At 41.0% G+C, this 24,293-nt stretch overlaps 1 protein-coding gene across 5 annotated transcripts in view; it reads left to right on the plus strand.

The window, feature by feature from the left end:
* The window catches only part of FXR1 (FMR1 autosomal homolog 1), a 137,716-nt gene that overhangs the window by 82,190 nt on the left and 31,233 nt on the right, over positions 1-24,293 (plus strand). For all 5 annotated transcript variants that reach the window (XM_030215747.1, XM_030215744.1, XM_030215749.1 and 2 more), the window contains exons 10-12: positions 4,644-4,753; positions 5,054-5,140; positions 17,537-17,744. In XM_030215747.1, coding sequence (XP_030071607.1) covers positions 4,644-4,753; positions 5,054-5,140; positions 17,537-17,744 — 405 coding nt within the window. The remainder of the gene's footprint in view (positions 1-4,643; positions 4,754-5,053; positions 5,141-17,536; positions 17,745-24,293) is intronic.

The raw sequence follows: 24,293 nt of genomic DNA on the forward strand, positions 1-24,293 counted from the left end.
TTAACCTGAATGTCCCCACTAATTATTCATTTAAATCAGTTGTCCCCATCGGTCCACTAGGTAGCTTCTTCACATCTAAAAAAGTGCACAGTTGATTAGGTTAGAAGAAAACATACTTATTGCCCAGGAAACGCACTTAAACTTGCAAGGATATGTTAACAAAAAAGGATGCTCCTAATTTCCTTGTTTCCTCTCTTTATGCCAAGAACTGTTTCCTTCTATCCTGCGTGGCCTTAGCCACGTCTGGATAGATCCATATTCTTTGTCCACAAAACGGTACCGAGGGATTTTTAAAATATAATCTCATCACTGAGTTCAAGTCCCGCTCAAATACAAATGAAACAGTAAGTTTCCCTCGAGAAGATACTTCAGTCAATGAATCTTCCAATAATGCATACAAATCATGAATCTCTGGTTCAGTTCCCAGCATTAACAGGTTCCACTCCTTTTTGAATGAGGATTGGTAAATTACATGGAGGAATAAATGAAGGAATTTTCAAAATTTCCACTAAGTACTTTTTGAAGAAATTGATAGGAGTCATACCTGAAACTCTAGGAAAATTCAATACTTTTACTGTTAAGCGTCTGTTATAATTCTCCATTTGTTCTATTTTTTGGTAAGTTAGGAACTTATCTCTTATCAGAGCATCCATTGTAGATTTTATATTCTTAACCTCTTCCTGTGCCTGTAGAACTTTATTTGAGGTTTCAATTTTAACATTCTCCAAGGATTCAGTTAAGCTATCCATTTTACTCACAAGTAAAGTTGTATCCTGAGCAGACTTAGTAACTGCCACCATTAGATCCTGAAGCGCCTTCCAAATGGAACCCAATGTAACCTCCACGGGAGATAAAATCTCCAAGCTGGTATCCACTGGGGGTTTAGGAGGAGCACTGCCGATCTGAGTCCTGCTGTTAATGTCCTCTGTTTCAACATGGACTCCTGTCTTGCTCCTATACTTCGTATGACGTGGTGGTGGGTTGATTTCTGGAGGCGATAGAGTTGTTTCCAAGCCCAAGAGAGCTGACGCTCCTTCATCGGCACTCAACGCGGGACTCGCCAAACCGGCTGTCTGTGGGTGACTCGTGTAGCAGTCCAAAGTTTGCTGAACAGGGGATGAGGTTCTGGCCATCGGCGGTTGGCCTTTTACCGTCCCCTTCCTCTTCGTATGGGGCATCTGCAGTAGCAATCAAGGAAATTAGGTAAGCAAAAGAGTTCGGAGGACAGCAGGACCACTAAGCGTTCGAGCTTCAGGTTGCCATCTTGCCACTCCCCCTTCAGCCACAAAAGACTATATTGTAATGATGGACTGCATCTCACTGTGGCAGGAAGAAAAATCCTTGAGAAATTCAGACAATATGTATCTAGGCATTTGAACTAGAAGGTGGGGGTGGCAAAAGGAGGCAGGTCAATTCCAGTGGTCACCCCCAGCTAAAGGGGTGACAGTAGTAAAACAAAACAACAATCTTAGCAATTCACTTCTTACCAACACAGCAGGAAGAGAGACTAAAGAAAAAACTAAACAGAAGATGAGACTGCCACTGAAATGCAGCTGAAAGCGATGACCACAAATGCTTGCAGTCTAAGCAACAAAGTTTGATTTGCAAGCCCTGATGTTAGAGGCAGACTTAGACATTGGTCATTCCCATGAATGGGATGCAAACATACCAGGCAACAGTCTATTTAGGAAAGATAGAAATGGTCTTAAAGGTGGAGGATTAATTCTGTATGTGAGAAATGATATCACAGCAACTGAAATACCAGGAGCCTGGGGAAAGGAAGAAGCGATATGGATCACCTTGAAAAGAAATGAAGGAACCTCTGTCCACATCGATGTTGTCTACAGACCTCTGACACAGTCGGAGGAACTGGATAAAGATCTGGTTACGGATATCGAAAAGTTAGGAAAGAAAAGAGAGGTGCTGTTGCTGGGAGATTTCAACCTGCTGGATGTGGATTGGAAAGTTCCAGCTGCGGAATCGGAAAGAAGTAGAGAGATCGTGGATGCCTTATAAAGTGCTCTGCTCGGACAAATGGTGACTGAACCCATGAGGGAAAGAGCAACACGGGATCTGGTGCTCACGAATGGGGAAAGTGTGTCTAACGTCCAAGTGGGTGCCCACCTGGGCAGCGTGATCATCAAACAGTTTGTTTTGATATAACAGCTAAAGTGGAGGGCAGCCACTCAAAACTCAAAGTCCATTATTTCAACTATCCCGACTTTAGTAAAATGGGGGAATACCTGAAGAAAGAGCTGATGGGCTGGGAGGACATACAAGAAGTGGAAAGACAGTGGTCCAGGCTGAAAGGAGCTATAAATATGTCTACTAACCTTTATGTAAGGAGAGTAAATAAAAGCAAGAGAAAAAGGAAACCAATATGGTTTCCCAAGCAAGTGGCTGAGAAAATAAAGGGTAAAGAGTTGGCATTCATGCAATACAGAAAAACTCAAGAAGAGGAACACAGAGAGGAATACCAGATGAAACTTGAAAAAAGCCAAGAGAGAGATACTGGCTAAAGTGCAAATGGAAGAACAAATGGCTAGAAATGTAAGGTGGGGCGACAATAATTTTTTCAGGTATATTAGTGAAAGAAGGAAGAACAAAATTGGAATTGTGAGACTGAAAGATGCTGTGAACTGCTATGTAGAGAATGATGAGGAAAAAGCAAATGTGCTAAACAAATACTTCTGGGTACACGGAACAAAACCCTGGAGAAGTACCATGATTGACTGGCAAAGGTACATATGAGAATGGAGTGGATATGGTACCGTTCACAGAAGAAAGTGTTTATGAACAGCTTGAAAAATTGAAAGTGGGCAAAGCCATGAGACTGGACAGGATCCATCCCAGGATATTGAGGGAGCTTGGAGAGGTTCTGGCAGGTCCTCTTAGTTTAACCCATAGTGCCCAAGTTGTTCCCATATGGCTTATTGTGGGAACATTGGGCACTAATGGGTTAATAAATCCTTGGCATGAAGGGATAACTTTATGGATGGTACAGCCCAACTAAAGGATGGGAAATTAACAGGTATGACTAAATTTTGCCATTTGGACAGGCAAACATTCTTTTTACTTCAAATTTCTAAACAAAATATCAGTATAAACTCATTTCTTATAGAAAGGTAACATGTTTTAGATTTACTTCTTTTTAGATAGCTTTATGTATTTCCACTTTAAAATACAGCCTATAGGTGACATGTATGATGATGCCACTGCCATTCTAGGTACAAATCTGAGCAACAGTTCTGAATTAATGGCCTCTTACTCAACCTGGAGACATTCATACTAGGCTTTTGTGTGGCGAGTATGCCCATTGAAAAGCAAATTAATCACGTTGCCTGTTGGTGGTGGCAAAAGTAACAATAGCCACAAATTGGAAAAGTAATTTGTTGCCAAGTGAAACTGTGTGGTTTGCAAAATTATGAGCCTGCATTTGAATGGAAAAACTGAATCTCATTAGAAAAGAGCTAAAAATACTATGATACATGGTTACTGTTTTTGAATGGTGGTAATAATTAAATAGGAATAGGAGAAAATCAATATCACTTTCTAAGTTCTCCCATTTTTAAAAGGAGAAAAAACCCGAAAAACTGAATGTCAAGTACTGTCAAGTGTATTTTATCCTTACCATTTTTGATAGGTATTTGAAGTATCAGTCATGTTACTTGTTCCATGTTCGATGACTAGATCAGTGTTCTGCCTACCTGTCAAGAATTTCTGGGGAGAACATACTCGATCATTTAGTTGGTATAAAAAATTTTTGATTTACCAATTTAAAGACAAAAATGAATGTATAGTTTCAGAATAATGCAATTCGTATTTATTGAACTTTGACAGCTTGTTTTCCCCAAATTTTTATTAACTCCCTGCCCTTTGCACAGAACACTTAATTCACTTAAATTATTAAGATTTCATAAACACTGTTAGTACTCTTCCACTATGATAGTTTTTCTGATAGATTGAATAGGCTGGAAGGCAGATAGCACACACCTTTTATCTGTTTTATAAACAGAGCAGATTCGTCATGTGCCTTTATTTAGTATCTCCCTGAAAGTTCACACACAATGCTATATTTGCTCCAAGGTAGATGTAACTTTTCTTCCTGGGTTTATGTGAATATGCTGGTATTTTATAACATACATGCATATTTCTCAGCTCCACCCCAGGAATGTTTGCGTGAATACAATGTAAAAGTGTGTGCTTTGCATTTGTAGTGCATACTATTAGATGTGCATAAGCCCATGCAATTTTATTAGTACCTAATTCTGCAAGTAAAACAGTTTCACATTTTAAAAAAGATTTATGGAACTGCCATATTTATAAAAATTGTACAGTTATTCTTAGAACTTCATTTGGTGTTTCCGGTTTTTTTCTTAAAGGATTAAAGTATAGATCCATTGCTACCATTAAGCTACCTTGCTAGCTGTCAGATCAAACTGACAGCATAATTTAAGCTGTTCCCTTTTCCACTGTACTGCAAATATATCTACAATAAATGAATGTTACTTCTTATTTGTGTAATATTGATTTAATAGATAGATGCCAGTTATTTTCTTTGGAACTGATGCTTATCAGATTTCTTTGTGTTTATGCGTTTAGTTTTTGCATGAAGAAATTATTTAGTTATTCTTTTATTAAAGGAAAAGTAATTGGCAAGAATGGAAAAGTAATCCAAGAGATTGTTGATAAATCTGGAGTAGTTAGAGTGCGAATTGAAGGAGACAATGAAAACAAACTTCCCAGAGAAGACGTAAGTTTTATTTTCAGTATGTTTGGCATTCTTTCTTGGATTTGTCATGATAACAAGTGTGCTAACTAGGCAACAGGCATACAGATTATTTTGTAGAGATCATTAAATGCAATTGTACAGTATTGTATTTTGTTTAAAAAATAGCTGAAAGTGCATTCGTTCATATCTAAAGCAATTAACTGACTTCTGTCACATGAATAATATTGATCCAAAGTATATGTCGCACATTTTTATTGTGAAACTTCAACCTCTTATTCACCAAGTATTTCCCTATATATAAAGGTTTTCTTCTTCTTGCAGGGAATGGTCCCATTTGTATTTGTTGGGACTAAAGAAAGCATTGGAAATGTGCAAGTCCTCTTAGACTATCATATTGCATACCTAAAGGTAAGATGTGCAGCATATTTAAAAAACTTTTTAAATAGAGCTAGTTTTCTTTTGGGAGGGGGATGGTCTTTAGATTACTCTTCAATACAAGCATTTTACCTACTTTGGATCACAATTTGATTGGATTCCAAAAATGAGTTAAAAAGAAAATACTGGCCCCTATTTATTAGTGCTTAGTATGGTATATTACCTGCCATAAAGCTTAATTTATTTAATGGACATTTTGGAAGATAATGCTGTTATTATATGCTAAACGTTAGTAAGTAGAGGCCACTGTGTTCTTATTTTTTAATGCAGTTTTCAGGAATGTTAAATCCATTTGTGGTTGAAAGAATCAAAGCAGTACCGGAAGAGACCTTCAGATATTACTAGTATGTTGAAGACATTTGTATGATTTGGGATTGAAGAAGAAGAGATTCTCAATTTTACAACTCTTAGTGCATCCCATCATCCAGTTGAAGAGCACTTTCCATTGCGTAGCTTTCCACTATTCAGAACCTGTGGGATAGTTGTGTTCATCAACCAGCAGGTGGTAACGGAGAGCTGAAAACTGAGCTGAGACATCTCTCTTGACATCCAGCTCATCAGTATTTTCTGTCTCCCAAGAGGTAGCTGATCACACTTTTCACGTTCGAGGGCTGGTGTTTATAGCACGGATTTTCTCCCTTCTCTGCTCAGATTGTGCACATCTTAACATTTCTCCAGGCAGGCCTTCAGAAAGGATTGGCGCTGGGTTCTCAAAGTTCAGGTTGCAGCTTTGGCCTGTTTCAAGGGCCGAGTACAGAAGACGTCTCTTATGACTTAGCTATTCTTCGGTTCTTGCGGGGAGCAGTCCATTTGTGGTCTTCTTTTTGTACCACTGTGTCCAGGGTGGAACCTTAATTTAGTCCTTCGGGCTCTTCAGAATCCTCCTCTTGAGCCACTTCAGAAGGCCTAAAGATCTTAGCTAAAGGCAGTATTCTTGGTGGCTGTTGCGTCAGCATGTAGGGTTTCTGAACTTCAGGCTGTCTTGCCGAGATCTCTTTCTTCCCTTTTCAGAGGCAGGGGTCTCCCTGTGCTTGGTTCCTTCCTTTCTTCCAAAAATGGTATTAGCATTTCATCTCAACCAATATGTTTCGCAGAGAGGATGAAAACTATATTCTTCCTTGAAGTTTCTCGATGTATGCTGAATCTTCATTAGATATCTGGAAGACTGTTTGTGATTTTTTTGGTAAACAGGGCCTTGGCCTCATGGCTTCCAAGCTCACAATTGTTAGGTGACTGAAGGAGAGTATCTCGTTGGCTTATTTGCTTGCAGGTAAGCAGGCTCCTCAGGCCTTATGGTTCATTCTACAAGGCGTACAGCGACATCCTGGGTGGAGACTACCTTACTGTCTCTGGCAGATATTTGCAAGATGGTGACGTGGTTGATGCTGCATAACTTTGCCAAGCAGTACAGGGTGGACGTTGTGGCACGCTCAGTTTTGGGGCTTCAGTTCTCTGGGCAACTATACGAGGATCCCACCCACTGTAGGGACTGCTTTTAAACATCCCACAGGTTCTGGGTGGGAAGCTACTTAATGGAAGGAGAAATTAGGTCTTACCTGATAATTTTCTTTCCATTAGTCCTTCCCACTATTCCAGAGACCCGCCTGAGGTTTCTGAGATGTTTAATGAATGCAAAGTAATAGGTCAATTAACGACTATCACCTTGTATGGTACTTCCTGCATCTCTCTTGTTTTCTGCAAGTTGTCCAGAGATGAGAACACGTTTGCTCATCTGGTTTATTTATTTATTTGTTACATTTGTATCCCACATTTTCCCACCTATTTGTAGGCTCAATGTGGCTTACATAGTACCAGAGAGGCGTAGTGTTAGGTTAGCAAGTTGTTTGAGGTTGTTGTTTTATTCTGAGTTTCTTCTTACTGCTTGTCTAAATACTGAGGGGCTGGGCTGGATGCCAAGAGTTGTCTCAGCTCAGTTTTCAGTTATCTATCTCCATCTGCTAGTTGATGGTCATAACAATCCCACAGGTTCTGGAATAATGGGAAGGACTAATGGAAAGAAAATGATCAGGGAAGATCCAATTTTTCCTTTCCAAAACTCAGTCCATTTTTTGTCAGTTTTGAATGTGATTAATTTTGTTCATCATGGCAAGAGTAATTTACTGTAGCTTATTCCTGTGCCAAAACTCACAAAGTTCACGGTATTTTAATGACTTTGTGTTGAATACTCTATGCAAAACTCAGTCCAAAAGCTGCTATTTTTCTCAAATCTGCAGCTGATAGACTGAAAGTTTTGGAAAAGTGCTCTTCAATTAGACCGGGGGAAAAAGACTAGTACAGAAAAACATGTTTCTAGACACCACAATTTCTGTCATCACTGGCCGTCTATAAACATTGTACAGAAAGCTAACATAAAGATGCGACTGTCTTCACAGTTCCAGCTTCCACCCTTTATATACAAAAAAAATCCTATCTTCACAGTTCCAGTAACCAATGTATATTCTCAGACCTAGAAGGTGAGCATGAGCACCTCAGAGTTCTGTCTGAATTCTTCAGACTGGCTACAAACCCAAAATTGTTTCTAGGAAGTTTGCTTCTTCACTTAAAAGAACCAGGACAAACTTACTGTGATACAAAGAAAAGAAAATTATAGAGAGAATGCCGCTTATTGTGACTTACATTGCATTACAGTTATGTTCCGCAATTACCTATCAGGTTCACTTAGGATAATAACAAAAACAACCAGTTGATTTAAATTGGGAAATTGCAGAGAAAGACTTAACTGTTCAGATATAGGGCAAGTAGAAATGCTTTTCATTTCTTCCTGAATCTCAAATAGTTCATCTCTAACCGCACCCCATTTGTGCAAGGAATTCTATATCCTAATTGTACTTGTTTATATTTCACCTGTGATACTGATGGAAAATTAAGCATAAGCTGACTTTGAGCACGAAGACATTCCTTAAAGAGGGAAATGATAAATGGAGTAGGAGCTGGAAAAATTGAGGAAAATCATAAGACCTACAGACACTACTCTTAGAGGATGAGTCACTGAGAGATCTATATTTTTTTGCTCAGTACTGGCCTTCAAACAGTCCATCTGATGTGAAACAAATATTTATAATAAACACACACTTCTAACTTTGCTAACATTTCATAGAATCTGTCACCTGTATGTATGGGAAAGACACATAAAGATGTGCTCATACTTCTCTTCTAAATACCAGTCTCTCATACTTTTAGCCAAGGAATTGTTTGCCGTAGTTGGTAAGTTAACCAATGTGAATCCAGTAAACTCTATAAATAGATTTTTGCTGGCACCTTCTCTTCAAAGTTCTAAGACTTGGAATTGTTACCCTTCTTATTCCTGAAACAAATTCTCAGTGATAATGAGAAATGGGGAAACCTTTTTTTTCCAGTCTTTCCTAACCCGATGTCTCTTGGTAATAAGTCAAATAAAAACCCACCCCATGAGAGTTATTATTCAATCAACCAATGTAAATAACCAATCCTTTTTATCAACCAGTAAATTATAAGAGACTGTGAGATAAAGCTTGACTGGGCCAACTCATTTAAATTCAAACTCAATGCTGAGAAAACCCATTGTCTAATTCTCTCCTCTCCCTATAACAAATTCACGCCCCCAACATTAATCACTCCTGAGCTTGTGTTGCCAATCTCAGTCCCTAAAAATATTAGGTGTCATTGATAGAACCTTAACCTTGGAGCAGCAAGCGAACTCTACAACCAAGCAAATGTTCTTCTCTCTTTGGAAGCTTAAGCGTATACAACCTTATTTCCCTAGAGAAGTATTCCGCTGCTTAGTTCAATCACTTGTTATAAGCCACCTTGATTACTGCAATGGAATCTATGGGGGATGCACAGACATGCTTCTAAAAAAACTACAAACTGCCCAGAACACAGCGGCTAGGCTCATCTTTGGTAAATCAAGATTTGATAGTTCAAGACCACTACGTGAGAAGCTGCACTGGCTTCCTGTGAAGGACTGAATTGCTTTTAAAATTTGCACTTTGGTGCACAAAATCATCTATGGTGAAGCACCTGCTTATATGGACACCCTAATTAACCTGCCGCCTAGGAACTCTCACAAATCAGCTCGTTCGTACCTAAACCTCCATTACCCAGTTTTCTATGGCCTCAAGTATAAGACCACTTGTATAAGACCACTTATGCATCCTCCTCCTATCTCAGCACTCAATTGTGGAATGGGCTGCCTCAATTGGTCAAGCTTAATCCTGATCACCCGACCTTCAAGAAGCGCCTCAAGACCATCCTTTTTAGTAGAGCATACGCTTCAAACCCGCCTGGCATCTCTTCCTTCTGAATTCCAACTGATGTAGCGACACATTGTTCACCCCTACTCTTTCCCCTTTTCCCTCCTTAGCTATTTCCCTTACCCTTTTACAACAATTATTTGTTTGCTGAATTATTGTATGTTTTTATAGACTGTTGTACGCTACATTGAGCCTGCCCATGGGTGGGAATATTGTGGGATATAAATGCTATAAATAAAGTAAAAAGGTGAAAATTCCCGCATATCAATGTTTTTACCATTTTACTTTGGGCCCTGTTTACTAAGGTATGCTAATGTTCTTAGCGAGCTCTAAAATTTACGTGCGCTAACGCTAGAGACACCCATAGGAATACATGGGTGTGTCTAGCGTTAGCACGCTTATTCTGTGGCTTAGTAAACAGGACGACTCTTTATCTCTTAATCTCTTATAATTTACTGATTGATAAAAGGATTGGTCATGTTTGAATTTGCTAACTAGTAGGACAAATCAGTTCTCAATTGTTTGTTAGACCAATAATAAAAGCCCTTCTTTAAACCCTTCTGATCCATCACATTATAAACCAATCTCGAATTTGAGTATTATCTCTAAAATTGCAGAAAAGGTTGTTTTTTTACCAGCTGTTACTAAGGGTAGATCAATTACCAGTGCTTCATCCGCAGCAAACAGGTTTTAGAACTAACCATAGTATCCAAACTACCATTACTGCACTCACTAGTTAGCTTTATTCTGTTCTTGACAGGGGCAACATTGCTCTTTTGGGGCCCTGTTTACTAAGCAGCACTAATAATGCGCTAGTGTTTTTAGTGCAGTGTTAAAACGCTAAAGACACCCATAAAAATATATGGGTGTCTCAATCGTTTAGCGCACACTAATTTTAGGCGCGCTGTAAAAACGCTAGCATGCCTTAGTAAACAGGGCCCTTGGTGTCATTGGACCTCTCCGTGGCCTTTGATCTCGTTGATTATTCTGTTCTTGCGCACTTGGGAGACATTGAAGGTACAGTTCTTGGTTCATTGTTACACCATTTGCACATCCACCTCTGTCATCTAGTAACATAGTAGATGACGGCAGATAAAGACCTGTATGGTCTATCCAGTCTGCCCAACAAGATAAACTCATTACGTATGGTATGTGATATTTCATATGCATACCTGGTCTTGATTTGTCCTTGCCATTTTCAGGGCATAAACCGTAGAAGTGTGCCCAGCACTGTCTACTTGACCCTATTACATGCCCTCTACCTACCCTTATAGAGTACCTCCTTCATCTTTCAGATTCTGGACTCAAAACTAGTCATAGTACATTTGAGTGCCATCAATCCTTTTCATACTAAAATTGATAATAAGGCAATTTCAGTTCATCCCTTGATAGTAAGATTCATGAAAGATTTATTTCATACTTACCCTCCTATCAAACCACCTCTGGTGGCGTGGGATCTCATTGTCGTCCTGACTGCTCTTATGAAACCTCCGAACCACTTCATTTCTGTTATCTGAAGTTTCTCATGTATAAAGTAGTGTTCTTAATAGCTCTTAACTTCTGCCAGAAGAGTCGGTGACCTTCAAGCCCTTGTGGCAGGTCCACCTTACACCAGGTTCTACCATGATAAGTTTGTACTTTGAACTGACCCCAAATTCCTCCCAAAGGTGGTTTTGGACTTTCATCTCAACTAGTCCATAGCACTACCTGTCTTCTTTCCTAAACCGCGTTCTCATTGTGGAGAAGCAGCACTGCATACTTTAGATTGCAAGCGTGTTTTGCATACTATGTAGAACAAACAAAATCTCAGTGGAAATCCTCCCAGCTTTGTGTCCTTTGATCCTAACAGGTTAGGAATTCCCATCACCAAGCATACAGTCTGTACTTGGTTGGCTGACTGTATCTCCTGTACGAATACTCAGGCGGGCTCAGTAGCCTATTTCTGCTCTGCCTCTATTAAAGATATTTGCAATGCAGCTATGTGGTCTTCTGTTCACACCTTCACTACTCACTACTGTCTGGAGCATCATTCCTGGTGGAATAGCCGGTTTGGATAAGCAATCCTGCAGAATCTCTTTCTATTTAAAACCCAAATCCACCCACCAGGCTCAGTTACAAAAATTCATCTTTCCTGTGAGCCTTGTAGCTGGTGAGTCCCATATGTGAGAATATCATGCGTGCTTGTCCTTGGAGAAACCTAAGTTACTTACCTGTAGCAGATGTTCTCTCCCGCCTCCCCTTGTAGTTGCCTTCTTAGCTTTAATATTGAACTGCTGGTTCTGCGCTCATGCATCAGGTGCGAAAGCACTCTCATATGCGCGATGGGGGCACTGCCTCAAAGATTTAAAGTGATAATGCACTTGACAATGTCTTCACTGGGCTCCATGGTTCATGGCACCCATATGTGAGAATATATGCCTGCTGTCCTCTGAGACTCTTGTTGCAGGTAAGTAACTTAAAGTTTCTCTCTCTCCTGTGTTTTTACCTTTTTTACTTTCCCATCACTATTGTAGTTCCTTTTTCTTCTCTGATGGATTGTGTTTTTAAATATTTTATTGAAAACTACTCTGTTGGACCTTCTCTGAGCGATATATGATATTTTATTAAACTTGAAACACATTCCATCAGGGTAAAGAAGGAAGGGAATTTACTCCGTAGTATGTCTGATGATTCTGCTATGCGTTTTTGTTGGGTGGCCTGGATGGACCATGCAGGTCTTTGTCTGCCATCATGTACTATGTATTAAGAAGATGGGGAATTCTCTCCCATCCTAGACCTAAGGGCTCTGAATGAGCTTCTAATAAAACAAAACTTCAGGATGCATTCCCTGGGGACCTTAACTCTCTTCTTCCAAAAGTGATTGTTTTCTGGATTTAAAGGGATGCTTACACTCACATAGAGATGCAGTCATGTTGCAGGAAATGTGTGCGATTCATCATAGAAGATCACCACTACCAGTATTATATACTGCCTTTTGACCCTGTCTCAGGTCCTCTGGTGTTCACAAAGGGAGCAATTCTAAAAGGGCACATCCATTTAGGCACCCTGATGCTCCAAAATGAAATCCTGTTCTATAACAGCACCTTAGCATTCAGATTCCATTATAGAATACTAGCTTAACCCACTATCATTGTGCCTTAGGTAACGAATAGCCATTTTTGAATAATGGTTATTCATTACCAGTGGAAACCTCTGTTGTGAGCAGTCTGAAAAGGAGTGTATTCATATTTGCCATCTGCTATCCCTTGCATGGAAGAGTCTGCTGATCCCCGATGAAGGCATTGTGTTGAAATGTGGCCGAATCGGGTAATTGCATAATAAAATTGTCTTCTCTCTTGACCATCTCTGCTGTTTGTTGCTGCCTGTGTTGATATTGCTGAGTGTGTTCTCCTGTTCTGTTGTGTTGATTCTAGTAACTGATCCATCTTACACGAAGTACAACGATAGGATGGTTCTGCACACTAAGTCCTTTCTAAAGGTAGTGTTGGAGTTTCATCTTAATCAGCCTTATCATCCTGCCAACGTTATTTTCCCAGGCTTGGATTGTTTGTGACGTGCTGCAGTTTTCTTCTCATTCTTCATTCTTACCACCAGAAAATCTGAACCTCCCTCATTTTGCTTTCTCCGGCATCCTTGTAATGCCTGAGAAACTTCCTCAGCGACTCTTGCCTGTGTTTAGGCTAACCTGCTTTTCTCTCGGTACTGAACTAAAAAAAAAAAAAGTCGGCTCCTTTGTGGTATTCGGGAGCTGTACTTAGTATTGGCTTGTATTCTGCCTTTTTTTCACTTCCTTTCTACTTTTGTTACTCTTCTTTGGCAGTAGCCTGAGGGTGGTTTACAATGGTGTTCATTGCAGTTGCTATGTTGCTTACATTTTCCCAATGTCAGGTATTCACTTCTGACAATTCTTTGCTATCTTACACGCTACCAGCTTCATCTGCATTTCTTGTCAGGCTGGAATGAATTTGTAATACTCAAGTTTCATTTGTGTCTCGGCTGTGTTTTCTTTCAGCCTTCAAAAATATGAAGCTTTCTTTTTGCTCCAGTTCTCCTGACAGTACCTTAGCCTTGTTTGCTTTGGAATGTGTTTATTAACATTAGAGGCAACTTGGCTATTTTCTAGGATCCCATTTAAACCTTTCAGCTGGGTCTTAAGCTTTTTCTTCCCTACTTTCCCTCCTTAGTCATGGGTAGTGCTGCTCCTTGTATTATCGGTATTTCTCTGTTGGGATTTGAATGATGTGTTCTTTCTCTGCAGGCTCTTCTATTTGAAAATTTTCAGGATCCATCCTAGTGGTTTTAGGGGATTCATCTTACTACACAATGGCTTCTTAATATTGTCTCTGTTCTCAATTTCAGCTTTCATATGTTCCTTCATGCAAGCCTGTCTGTACTGATTTTCTCCCTTCTCTATTCAGCTCTGTTTTATTAGTCTGCAGCCATGGTTCTTACCATGCTAAGGTGGGCTTCTCAGCTCAGTTTCACTGCATATTTCTGCACAGATTTGTCTGGTTGGCAGAGAGAGGGGTAGCTTGGTGTTTGCTGCAGTGGTTTGAGAATTAGGGGATCCAGTGGTTCCTACTACTTTAGCTTTCTTTGATTCACATAGACCTTTCCTCATAGTCTCAGTTTGGATTCTTTATTTCAGGTGTCTCTCAATGTTGCAGATTTGGTTGGAGTTATCTTTCCAGACTCGACTACATCATACCATGGTAATGTAATAGATGATGGCAGATAGACCTGCATAGTCCTTCCACTCTGCCCATTAAAATAAACTCATAGCATATAACAGACCACATTGGCCATTGTTCTTTTCTCTACCCTAAGGGTGATTATAAATTTGTTTCTACTCGTTACCACAGATTGTCGCAGGTGTTGACAAAGGAAAGGATAGTTCATTAATTCCTGATAGCTTTCTTTTAATTTTCCTTCTCTGATTTTTTTTTCTTCAGTATTACCTACACTTCTATGATGGATAAGTGTTTCCTTCCTACATCTTACTGGTTTTTTTGGTGTTGCCTTCAGAAGGTTTATTCACAAAAAAAAAACACACACACACATCCTCCAGTTCATACTCTGTTTGGGTTATCCCATCTTTGACATGTTTTATAGTTCTATTGTTTATTATTCCTACATTGTCATGGAAAACACCTTAGGGTTCTTCTTCCATAGTCTTTGTTTTTGTCCTTAACGTTTTGCTCAAGAGACTTTGGTTTGCTGGTTTTGTTAACTGGTGCATTGTTTTGCTATATCCCATTTATCAGGACTGGTCTGGAATGGACAAAAAGGAAGGAGAAATTGTCTTGCCTGATCATTTTCTTTCATTTACACCTACCAGAGCAGTCCAGAAGCCTTCCCTGATTGGTTTTATTTTGGTGCTATATTTTTTCTCAGATGTCACCACTTCTTCCTTTGAACTTCCTTGTCTTTCTGGCCTTCTTTTGCTGACTCCCTATATCCCCACTTGTTATGTCCACTCGTCGACACAACAACTGTTGAGTACCTCTACAATCGGAGATATCACTCATGCTAGAATTAGGTGCTATATTTTTTCAGTACAAGGCCCTGGGCTCTGGAATCAGCTGCCAGACCATCTCAGATCTTACTCATCCATAGACTGATTTAAGGTTGACCTCAAAACTTATCTTTTTCTGATGGCATGTCACTAATGTTAGACACAGGAGTTATGGGGCTCTAGGTATGCCCTCGTGCTGGTGTGTTTTTCTCGCCCCTTGCTTTCCTATCATTACTGTAGTTCTCCCCCTTACCTTTCTACTTTTTGTCTTATTTCTGCTTCCTTCTTCTTTTCCATATTTCCCTAGCCTCTACACTGCCTAGCTGGCATTGCTGATAGGCAGGATACTAAGTTCTTAATAACCTATGAAATTTGAACTAACCTACGACTAACGTAACTTCTGACTTCGTGAAATGACTAAATGCGTTACTTCTTGTTAATGCTAAAGCCCAAATGTCGTAGTCTGCAGTTGCTGGCAGGTCATAAGCACCATTGCTTTGCTATTTGAAATACTGTGGAGTCTATGCTGCATGATACTCTTAAAGGGCAAATCGTCCAGAACTACTCTGTGTCCATCCACTGGTCAATGGATGTAACTCAGTTGTTTGGACTTGACTGGTAAGAGTAAAGGAAAGAACATTATTAGGCAAAACACAATTTCTCCATATCTTATTACTGGATTCATTTAATACATTTCATTACTAGCTTTCGGGAGCTGACACTCGTCCTGTAGGTCAGGGAAGAATATGCAAAAGCTGATGATCTTAAGTGAATCGTGAAAATTATTCCAGTGAAATTCTTAGAAAAAGAGGTTGGGGGGGGGGGGGCAGTATAAATGGGAGATAAGGTAATGGACAGTAGAACTTTATGGACTGTGATGAGTTAAGAAGCCTAGGTCTTAATTCCTTGCTATTTCCAAAATGTCTGATCATTTTAATTTCCAGTCTCCCTTAACATCTCTCTTTAAGCATTGTCCTTATAAGGTCACTGATGCAGTTATCTGGTTCCAAAAAGTGTTACTCTTTGAAAATGTCATCTTGAATTTTCTCTGTCGCTGAGCTGTCAAATGCATTTGACAGCTCCTGGTGCACACCCTGCGCCTCCTGACCCCCCGCAGCAAGAAAGACCTTGGTGGTCTAGTGACCCTGAGCCCCCCCCCCCCCCCCCCCCCCCGGAAAAAACCCCAGCCTTGGTGCTCTAGTGACCTCCTCTCGGTCCCTCCATGGTACCTGAAAAAAGATGGGAGACGGGAAGGCAGGAGCAACAACCTACTGTCTTAGGGCCCGCCCTGCACAAAATGGTGGTGCCTAGCCCTTCCTGGTGCATCCTGGCATGCACAGGGCAGAGCTAAGCGCTGTGGGGGGGGGGGGGGGGGGGGATCTGGGTCCACTTGGGACCATCAAGGATTTTTGTGAAGGGGGGATTGGAGTCCACTGGTCCACCTGGGCCTTTTGCATGGGGTGGAGAGGAGAGTATGCAGGCACAGGAGCAGTCAGTGTCATCTGCCCCTCCTGGCATCGTCCGCCCCTCCGCACTGTTTCCAAGTGCTTCCCGTACAGAAAAGTAACTCTGTCAGCAGTACCCGACAGCTCCTGACCTCAGGTAAAAATTTATTCATTTAAGTTGGCTGCTTTTTGTGCATCGCTCGTTAACCAGTGTGCATTCCACAGAATGAATGTTTAAATACTGAATTAATTTAAATACTTTTGCATAGAATTCTATTCTGCTGCAGCGGATGTTAAAAAGACTGCAAATCCCCTTTGTGCATTGCCCGCTTTTATACCGTTCTCGCTAAACCGGTTGTAGCCTGTCAAAAACACATGGTGGTGGCTCTGTAACTTTGTGCATCGGACCCTGAGTTAGACTGAAATTAACATCTGGCCTGCCTCACCTGGAATACTGTGTTCAGTTGTGGAGGCCATATATCCGTAGCATGCTAAAGGGAGTTGTTTGTCAGTATTCACTATCTGCCACGGTTCTACTCCTGTGAGCCCTGTGCCAGATAGTGTGCACGAACAGTAAATGACACCCATTATCAGGTTCTCATTCATGTCTCGTGGCACAGAGCTGCTGTGTTTTAGGGTCTTTACTCTCTACTGCCTCGAGATTCTTTGGGGGTGATTTATTAATTGCTACTCATCCTTCTATATCTTTTATAAAAGAGCAGTGATGGAAGGACAGGCACTGGGAAAGGCCACCAAGAACTCCCCAGCTTTATATCCTTGCTATAACCCTGCTCTTTTGGAATGTTAGCACAAATCAAGATACAGGAGAATAAATTCCACTGCTATTCCCACAAAATAAATCTATATGTGAATAACTGAAATTTGAAGAAAATTTATTTGCTTTGTGTAAGTGGCATTTGCAGTGTAGAAGTAAACTTTTGTTTGAATAGGTTTAAAATAACATTTTTCTTCTCCGGTTATAATGGATATATTCTATATAACTATACAAATATACAACCCGACGTGCTATGCCTTTTTTTCCATAGTTGTGAAATGGGGAAAACCTCCTTAGTACATTTGAGCCATAGTTATGTATAGTGCTTTTTAGCATTAATGCAATTTAGCTTATTTCACAGTTTTTCTCTTAATTACCCAGGAAGTGGAGCAGCTAAGGATGGAAAGGCTTCAAATTGATGAGCAGCTCCGTCAGATTGGCATGGGTTTCAGACCGTCATCTTCCAGAACAAATGAAAAAGAAAAAGGATACACTACTGATGAAAGTAACGTTTCCTCTGTTCGGGGTAGCAGATCATATACTGGAAGAGGCCGAGGTCGCAGGGGCCCTAATTATACTTCTGGTTATGGTAATTTTTCAGTGTTCATTAAAAAAATATTTAGTAATAGAATTGTTGCTTTTGTAAGAGTACCTGCATGCTGTTTGGACTTGTATATCTGCTTATAAAACTACTTTTTCCATGTTTAGAAAGCACTTAAATCATTTTGGTTTCCTGCTTTTTAGCTGGTGGTAGTGTGATGCTAGGGAGAGGTATGTACTACAAGGGTAGCTACAGTTGGGTATTCTTGGTTGTGTGGAAATGTTGGGTGACTTCTGTTTCTCTTTTTGAGTTCTAAACAGTTCATGATTTATATTTGGAACATGTATATTTTTTACTGTTTTGTACAGTACTTTTCTCTGAGGACAAACAGGCATAATGTTCTCACATGGGTGGCGTCATCCATGGAGCCAAGTGAGGACACTGCCATAGTGCACTGTCGCTTCAAAATGTTGAGGCAGTCCCCACCGTGGATATGCAGGTGCCTTCCTGCCTGATACTTGAGATTGGGACCAGCACTCTATCGTTTTCCGTGTTGCAGAGAGGTTTGCTTTCTAATCTCTGCTTGACGCGTCAAACGTTTCCATTTTGGTGCCTTCCCTTTTTCAGGATATTTTTTCTTCATATTCTTTTTGTTTATTAATTTTGTTCAATGCGTTCATTTTTAAATTTTTTGGCCTTTGGGGCCTGTGAGTCCTCCTTTTGCCTGGGAAGCATCAACCATTTTCGGGTGCGCGATTACTCGAGGTCTCTGGGCCATAGAGCCTTGCAATCTTGTATTGGTCATTTTTCCCTCCATGTAAATGAGGGTGCTGAGTGGCTTTAAGAAGTGTACTTGATGCAATATGACTGTCTCAGGCACAGACCCCCATAACTGTTGTGTTCAGTGCTTGGGCCCGGAGCACCGGGACTTAATGTGCCTCTGCCTGCATGTGCAGTGAGGATGCTTAAAGCCCACAGAGTTCAGTGTGAAAAACATTTTGGTTCTATTTCGGCATCTGCATCGAGCATGACAGGATTCAGCACTCAATGCGGAGCCTGCATTGTCATTGGGGATGCAACATCGAGAAGATCTGATGTTGGACTCAGTACCACAACCTCATAAGGACTCTGTCCTCTTTTTCGGTGCCATGTGCATCGAGAGACCTGCAATGTAAAAAAACCTAAGAAGCATTACTGTCGTTCTCCCTCCAGGCACTCTGCCAACACATCCCCTGCATTGACATCCTCGATGCACAGGAAACGTCCATGACACAGTGACCACTCTCTTCCTCTCCAACTAATTTCTCATTGAGAGCCTTCGAGATATGTAGCACAGGCTGTAACTCAGGTTGCGTCCACACCACACCGATGCCTACTCTATAGGAAGAAATAAAGGCTATACTCAAGGAGGAGCTGTCAGGGCTACTGCATTCACAGTCTATACAGGCTTGCTTACAGGGTGCTTGCACCAGCCTCAGTCCAGCCCATTGGTACATCAGAGAGACCGTTACGAGAGAGGCCCTTCACACTGGTTCGGCGTCGATCATCAGGGGCAGCAAGTATCCGACCGACCCATGTGATGACATCAGCAGAGGAACATCCTTCAACCTCAGAGACTCATGCACTGCTCTAGTCGACACACTCGTCCACAAGCTTCACAGGAAACTTCTAGACTATCGTAAATATCTAGCAAGGCAAGCCTTTAATACCTTTGTTCATGTATTTCCGCCTTAGGAATAAGTTATTTTATTCTGAATGTATTATAGTGTATTGTATTCTGAACATTGTGTTTAATACCAATACAGTTCACTGAGGAGTACAAAAATAAAAGAATAGAGGGCTATAATCCTGTATAAAATGAAAATAAATAGTATTTTGAAGAGTCAGACTTAGACCTCTCCTGAGAGACAGGTTAGGACCTCTCATCTGAGGAGTCCTGTGGCATCCCATCTGATCTTTCTCCACCCGAGAGACGTAGGTCTGTTCCAGAAAGTATATCCTTCCCTGGCTTTGTCCATGAGTTGGCCCAATCCATACCTTTCGAACTGGAGACAGAGGAGGAACCTCGTTCAGAACTATTTTGAAGTTCTAGGTTGATTCCCCCTCCTAGAGAAGGAATCACTGTTCCACATTATACAAAAACTGGGACACTCTCTACTGACAGTTCAAGTTGCTACAAAGAAAATTGATACAATGTACAAGATACAGAAGTGCACTGGGTTTGAAAAAATGTAGTTACCTCACCATTCCTTAGTTGTGCTATCTGCTTTAAAATGTACTCGCAGTGCAAGATCTTATGCTTCTGCTCCTCCAGGCAGAGAAGCTAGAGCATTGGACTCTTTTGGCAGAAGAACATTTCAGTCTTCAGTGCTAACCAATCGCATATTAGATTGTCAACTTTATTCCACAATTTACTTGAAATCTCTAATACAGAGTAATCTCTCCTTTGCAGAATTCCTTCCTCCTCAGAAGGATAATGAGTTCCATAAGCTTCACAGGAAACTTCTAGATTGTCGTAAATATCCGGCAAGGCAAGCCTTTGTTACTTTTTTCTGTTCACGTATTTCCGCCTTAGGAATAGCAATGTGGCGTCTTTCCTGGCTCAGGGTCTTCAACCTTGAATCTGCTGTCCAGGAGTGTCTAGTGGATGTCCATTGTCGTGGAGATAATTTGTTTGGTGACAAAGTTAAAGAAGTGGCCAACCTAATTAAAAAAAACAAAAAACCAGATACTATAAAACCTCTATCCAGGCCACAGACTTATGCTACCTCTTCTAGAAGATTTGCAGTAAGATTTTGATGTTCCAGTTACTATATATCTTAGCATCGTTACACTCCTCCTTCTCCACCTCAAAGGACTGTGCCGCAGTGCTCACAAATGAGGCAGCAGCAGGGTCAAAAATCTGACTCAGTCTAAACAACTCAGTTTTTGACTCCTTCCTAGAGAGCATTGCTGCCATACAGTTATCCGTGCCAAGTGACCTACTGGTAGGAGGAAGACTTATCCTCTTTCATCAGAGGTGGCCTCTCATAACCTCCGAACATTGGGTGCTACGAACACCATACAGCACGGTTATGCTCTACGTTGGGGGGGGGGGGGGCAGACGACCTGACCATCCACCAAGAGAATCTCGTTCCAACTCCCTCCAGGTGACACTACTTCGAGAGGAACACTCTATCCCCTTCTGGTAGAATGCAGTAGAATCAATTCTTCTGCTGGACAGGGGTTGAGAGTTCCACTCCAGATACTTTCTCATACCAAAATAACAGGGGGAGTATGACCAATTCTTGATCTGCGAGACTTAAACAAGTTTCTACTCGAAGAAAAACTTTGCATGGTTTCTTTGGGATCACTTCTCCCCATGATCCAACTCAATAACTGACTTTGCTCTCTAGATCTGAGGGAGCCACACGCTTACATACCTATTCTCCCTGCCTAGATTGCCTGATAGGGTAGCTACATCACTTCGCAAGAGGGGCATACATGTCTTCCCCTACTTTAAAGACTGGTTAATCAAGGCAGCCTCCTGAGAGTTGGCACAGACCTCCATTTAATCTGCCATAAGGCTCCTAGAACTCCTCAGGTTTTTGATCAATTACCCCAAATCACATCTTCAACCGATTCAGACCTTAGAGTTCATAGGGGCTCTTGTCAACACTACTCAGGGCTGAGCCTTCCTTCCTCAACTGGGAGCAAACATACTGCATCTCTCCACTCAGGTGTTCAAATCCATTATCTTCTCGTCAGATGCACTGCCTACTTGGTCACATGGCTTCAATAGTACGTGTAACACCATTGGCTCCACATCTGAATTTCTCAGTAGTCCAAAGCCACGGAATTGCTCTCAGTCTGTATGTGAGTCATTCCACAGCTGCGCAGCTCTCTCTAGTGGTAGATGGTGTCCCAGAATCTCACCCTCGGTCTTCCATTTCAGCCCCCTCCACATCACAAGATCCTCACCATGGATTCTTCTTTGTGTTAGATTGAGGTGCTCACCTAGATGGTCTCTACACTCAGGGTTCTTGGTCCACATGGGAGAAATGACATCATATGATCCTCCTAGAATTGCGCTCTGGCACACCCTCAAAACTTTCTAAGACTGCATTCTTGATCAGATAATACTCATTTGCACAGACAACTAGGTTGCCATGTATTACCTGAACAAACAAGAAGTAGGACACTATCTCCTATCCCATGACTCGCCAATTTCCTCTGGAGTCTTTCATGAGGTAGTTTTTCAGATGCCTTTTGAAAATCCAGATACACATCATACGAAGTCCTCCCAGCTTTTTGTATCCTTCGACCCTAACAAATTGGGGATTCTCATTACCAAACATACTATCTCCTATTGGGTGGCTGACTGTATCTCCTACACGTATGCTCAGGTTGGGCTTGACCCTTCATGTTCGTGTCACTGATCACAATGTAAGAGCAATGGCGGCTTCAGTAGAGCATTTCTGCTCTGCATCCATTGAGGAAATTTACAACGTGGTCTTGACCTTCACTGCTCACAACTGTCTGAAGCAGCATTCTATGCAGAATAGCTGGTTTGGACAAGCAGTCCTGCAGAATCTTTTTACAACTTAGTCAACTCTGTCATCCAGCCCTTGTTTTCCATCAGGCTCACTGTCTACTTAGTTGCCAAGATTTATTTATATTGTGGGCCTGGTAGCTAGTGTGTCTCTCATGTGAGAATATTATGTCTGTCCTCGGAGAAAGCTAAATTACTTACCTGTAGCAGATGTTCTCCTAGGACAGCAGGCAGATATTCTTACATCCCTCCCGCCTCCCCTTGGAATTGTTTTCTTAGGTTTAGTAGGTTAGTTTAGTTTGTATGAAGGATGATGTATTAAATTTTAATAATCAAGTGGTTTACAAATAAAGTAAAGTTTACTATTAGGAATAGAAATGGGAACTCCAACTTAAATTTAAAAGAAAATAAGTATAACCAGAAACTGTAAGTCCCGCACTCAAGCATTGGAAAGGAAGTCACCCGTGCATGCTCGCTGGGGGCACTGCCTCAGTGTTTTAAAGTAACTGCACTAGGGCCGTGTCCGCACTGGACTCCATGGATGACATCGCCCACACCTGAGAATATATGCCTGCTATTCTCGGAGAACACCTGCTACAGGTAAGTAACAGCTTTCTGTGTGTAGGTTTTTTGTTTCTGTTTTTTATTTAACCTTGGAAGCTATTTCGAGTGTTACTGTGGGTTCAGGGAAGTGGTATAGAAATGTGATTAAATATTTAAATCTGTGTTGCATAGCATTCCAAATATTATTTTTGTTAGTAAACTTAGTTCTGTGTGTATGGAGGGTACATTCAACAGAATCTTACCATTAGAGCTATCTTACCATTAGAGCTCTGGGAGGCAGAGGATGGATACATGGAGGCATATTTTCAAAGCACTTAGCCTTCCAAAGTTCCATAGGTTTCTATGGAACTTTGGAAGGCTAAGTGCTTTGAAAATATGCCTCATAGTGTCTCTTCTTAACATAGTAAATGACAGTAGTAAATAGTCCATCTAGTCTGCCCAACCGTCACATTCATTATCAAATCATTATTATACCAACAATCCAGTAATGTTACAACATTTTATTCGCTAAGTTTCTCTTTATGATGTCTTCCCTCACTGAGATATACCGAACCTGCACTCATAGCATATGCTATGAATGTGGTATGAAATACTCATACTTGATCCGTCCTTGCCATTTTCAGGGCTCAGACTGTATAAAAGTTTGCTCTGCACTGGCCCTACTTCCCAACTACTGAAGTTGCTGTCAAAACCCAATTTAGCCCATCCTGATCTATTTTGCCATATATAGGACGAAGATTAGAGAAGTCTACCAGATACTGTTCTCACGTTCCAAATACTGAAGTTGCTATCAAAGCCCTCTCCTGCACATCCTGATCTGTTTTGCCATATGTGAAGAAACTGTGTGTTTTAAACCTGTAAAATTGCCTTTATTAACTCTTGAAGTGTATTTCTTCTATTTGGCCAGCAGGTGGTGTTTCTTTGCTCTAAAGTTGTTACAGAGAACTGAGTGTTTTTTCTTTAGTTTGACACAAACAGGAAATAAGAAGCAGTATATATTTGAAATCTTGTTGACTGGGCTCTGATTGGCCCAGGAGCTCATCTCCTTTGGACTTTACTGATTTTGAGTTCTGTCTTAGCCCAGGAAAAAAGAGAGACAGATCTCTTTGCTGAGGCTTGGTGAATTATATATCCTGACCTTCCCAGGTACTGTTTAGACAGTATACAGATGTTTAGTTAGTGTTATAATTGATCCATATTTCAGTTAGCTGTTATTGTTTGCTATTTGCACTATTAGTGGAGGAGTGGCCTAGTGGTTAGGTTGGTGGACTTTGGTCCTGGGGAACTGAGGAACTGAGTTTGATTCCCGGCACAGGCAGCTCCTTGTGACTCTGGGCAAGTCACTTAACCCTCCATTGCCTGCCGCATTGAGCCTGCCATGAGTGGGAAAGCGCGGGGTACAAATGTAACAAAAAATTTGTTCCACTGTTTGATTTTTAAAAGACAGACAATATTTAATTTATTGCCTCTCTGTCTGGACTGATAAAGAATCCTATTGGTTT

Source organism: Microcaecilia unicolor, chromosome 10 (assembly GCF_901765095.1).
Source record: "Microcaecilia unicolor chromosome 10, aMicUni1.1, whole genome shotgun sequence".
In the NCBI taxonomy this organism is placed as follows: domain Eukaryota; kingdom Metazoa; phylum Chordata; class Amphibia; order Gymnophiona; family Siphonopidae; genus Microcaecilia; species Microcaecilia unicolor.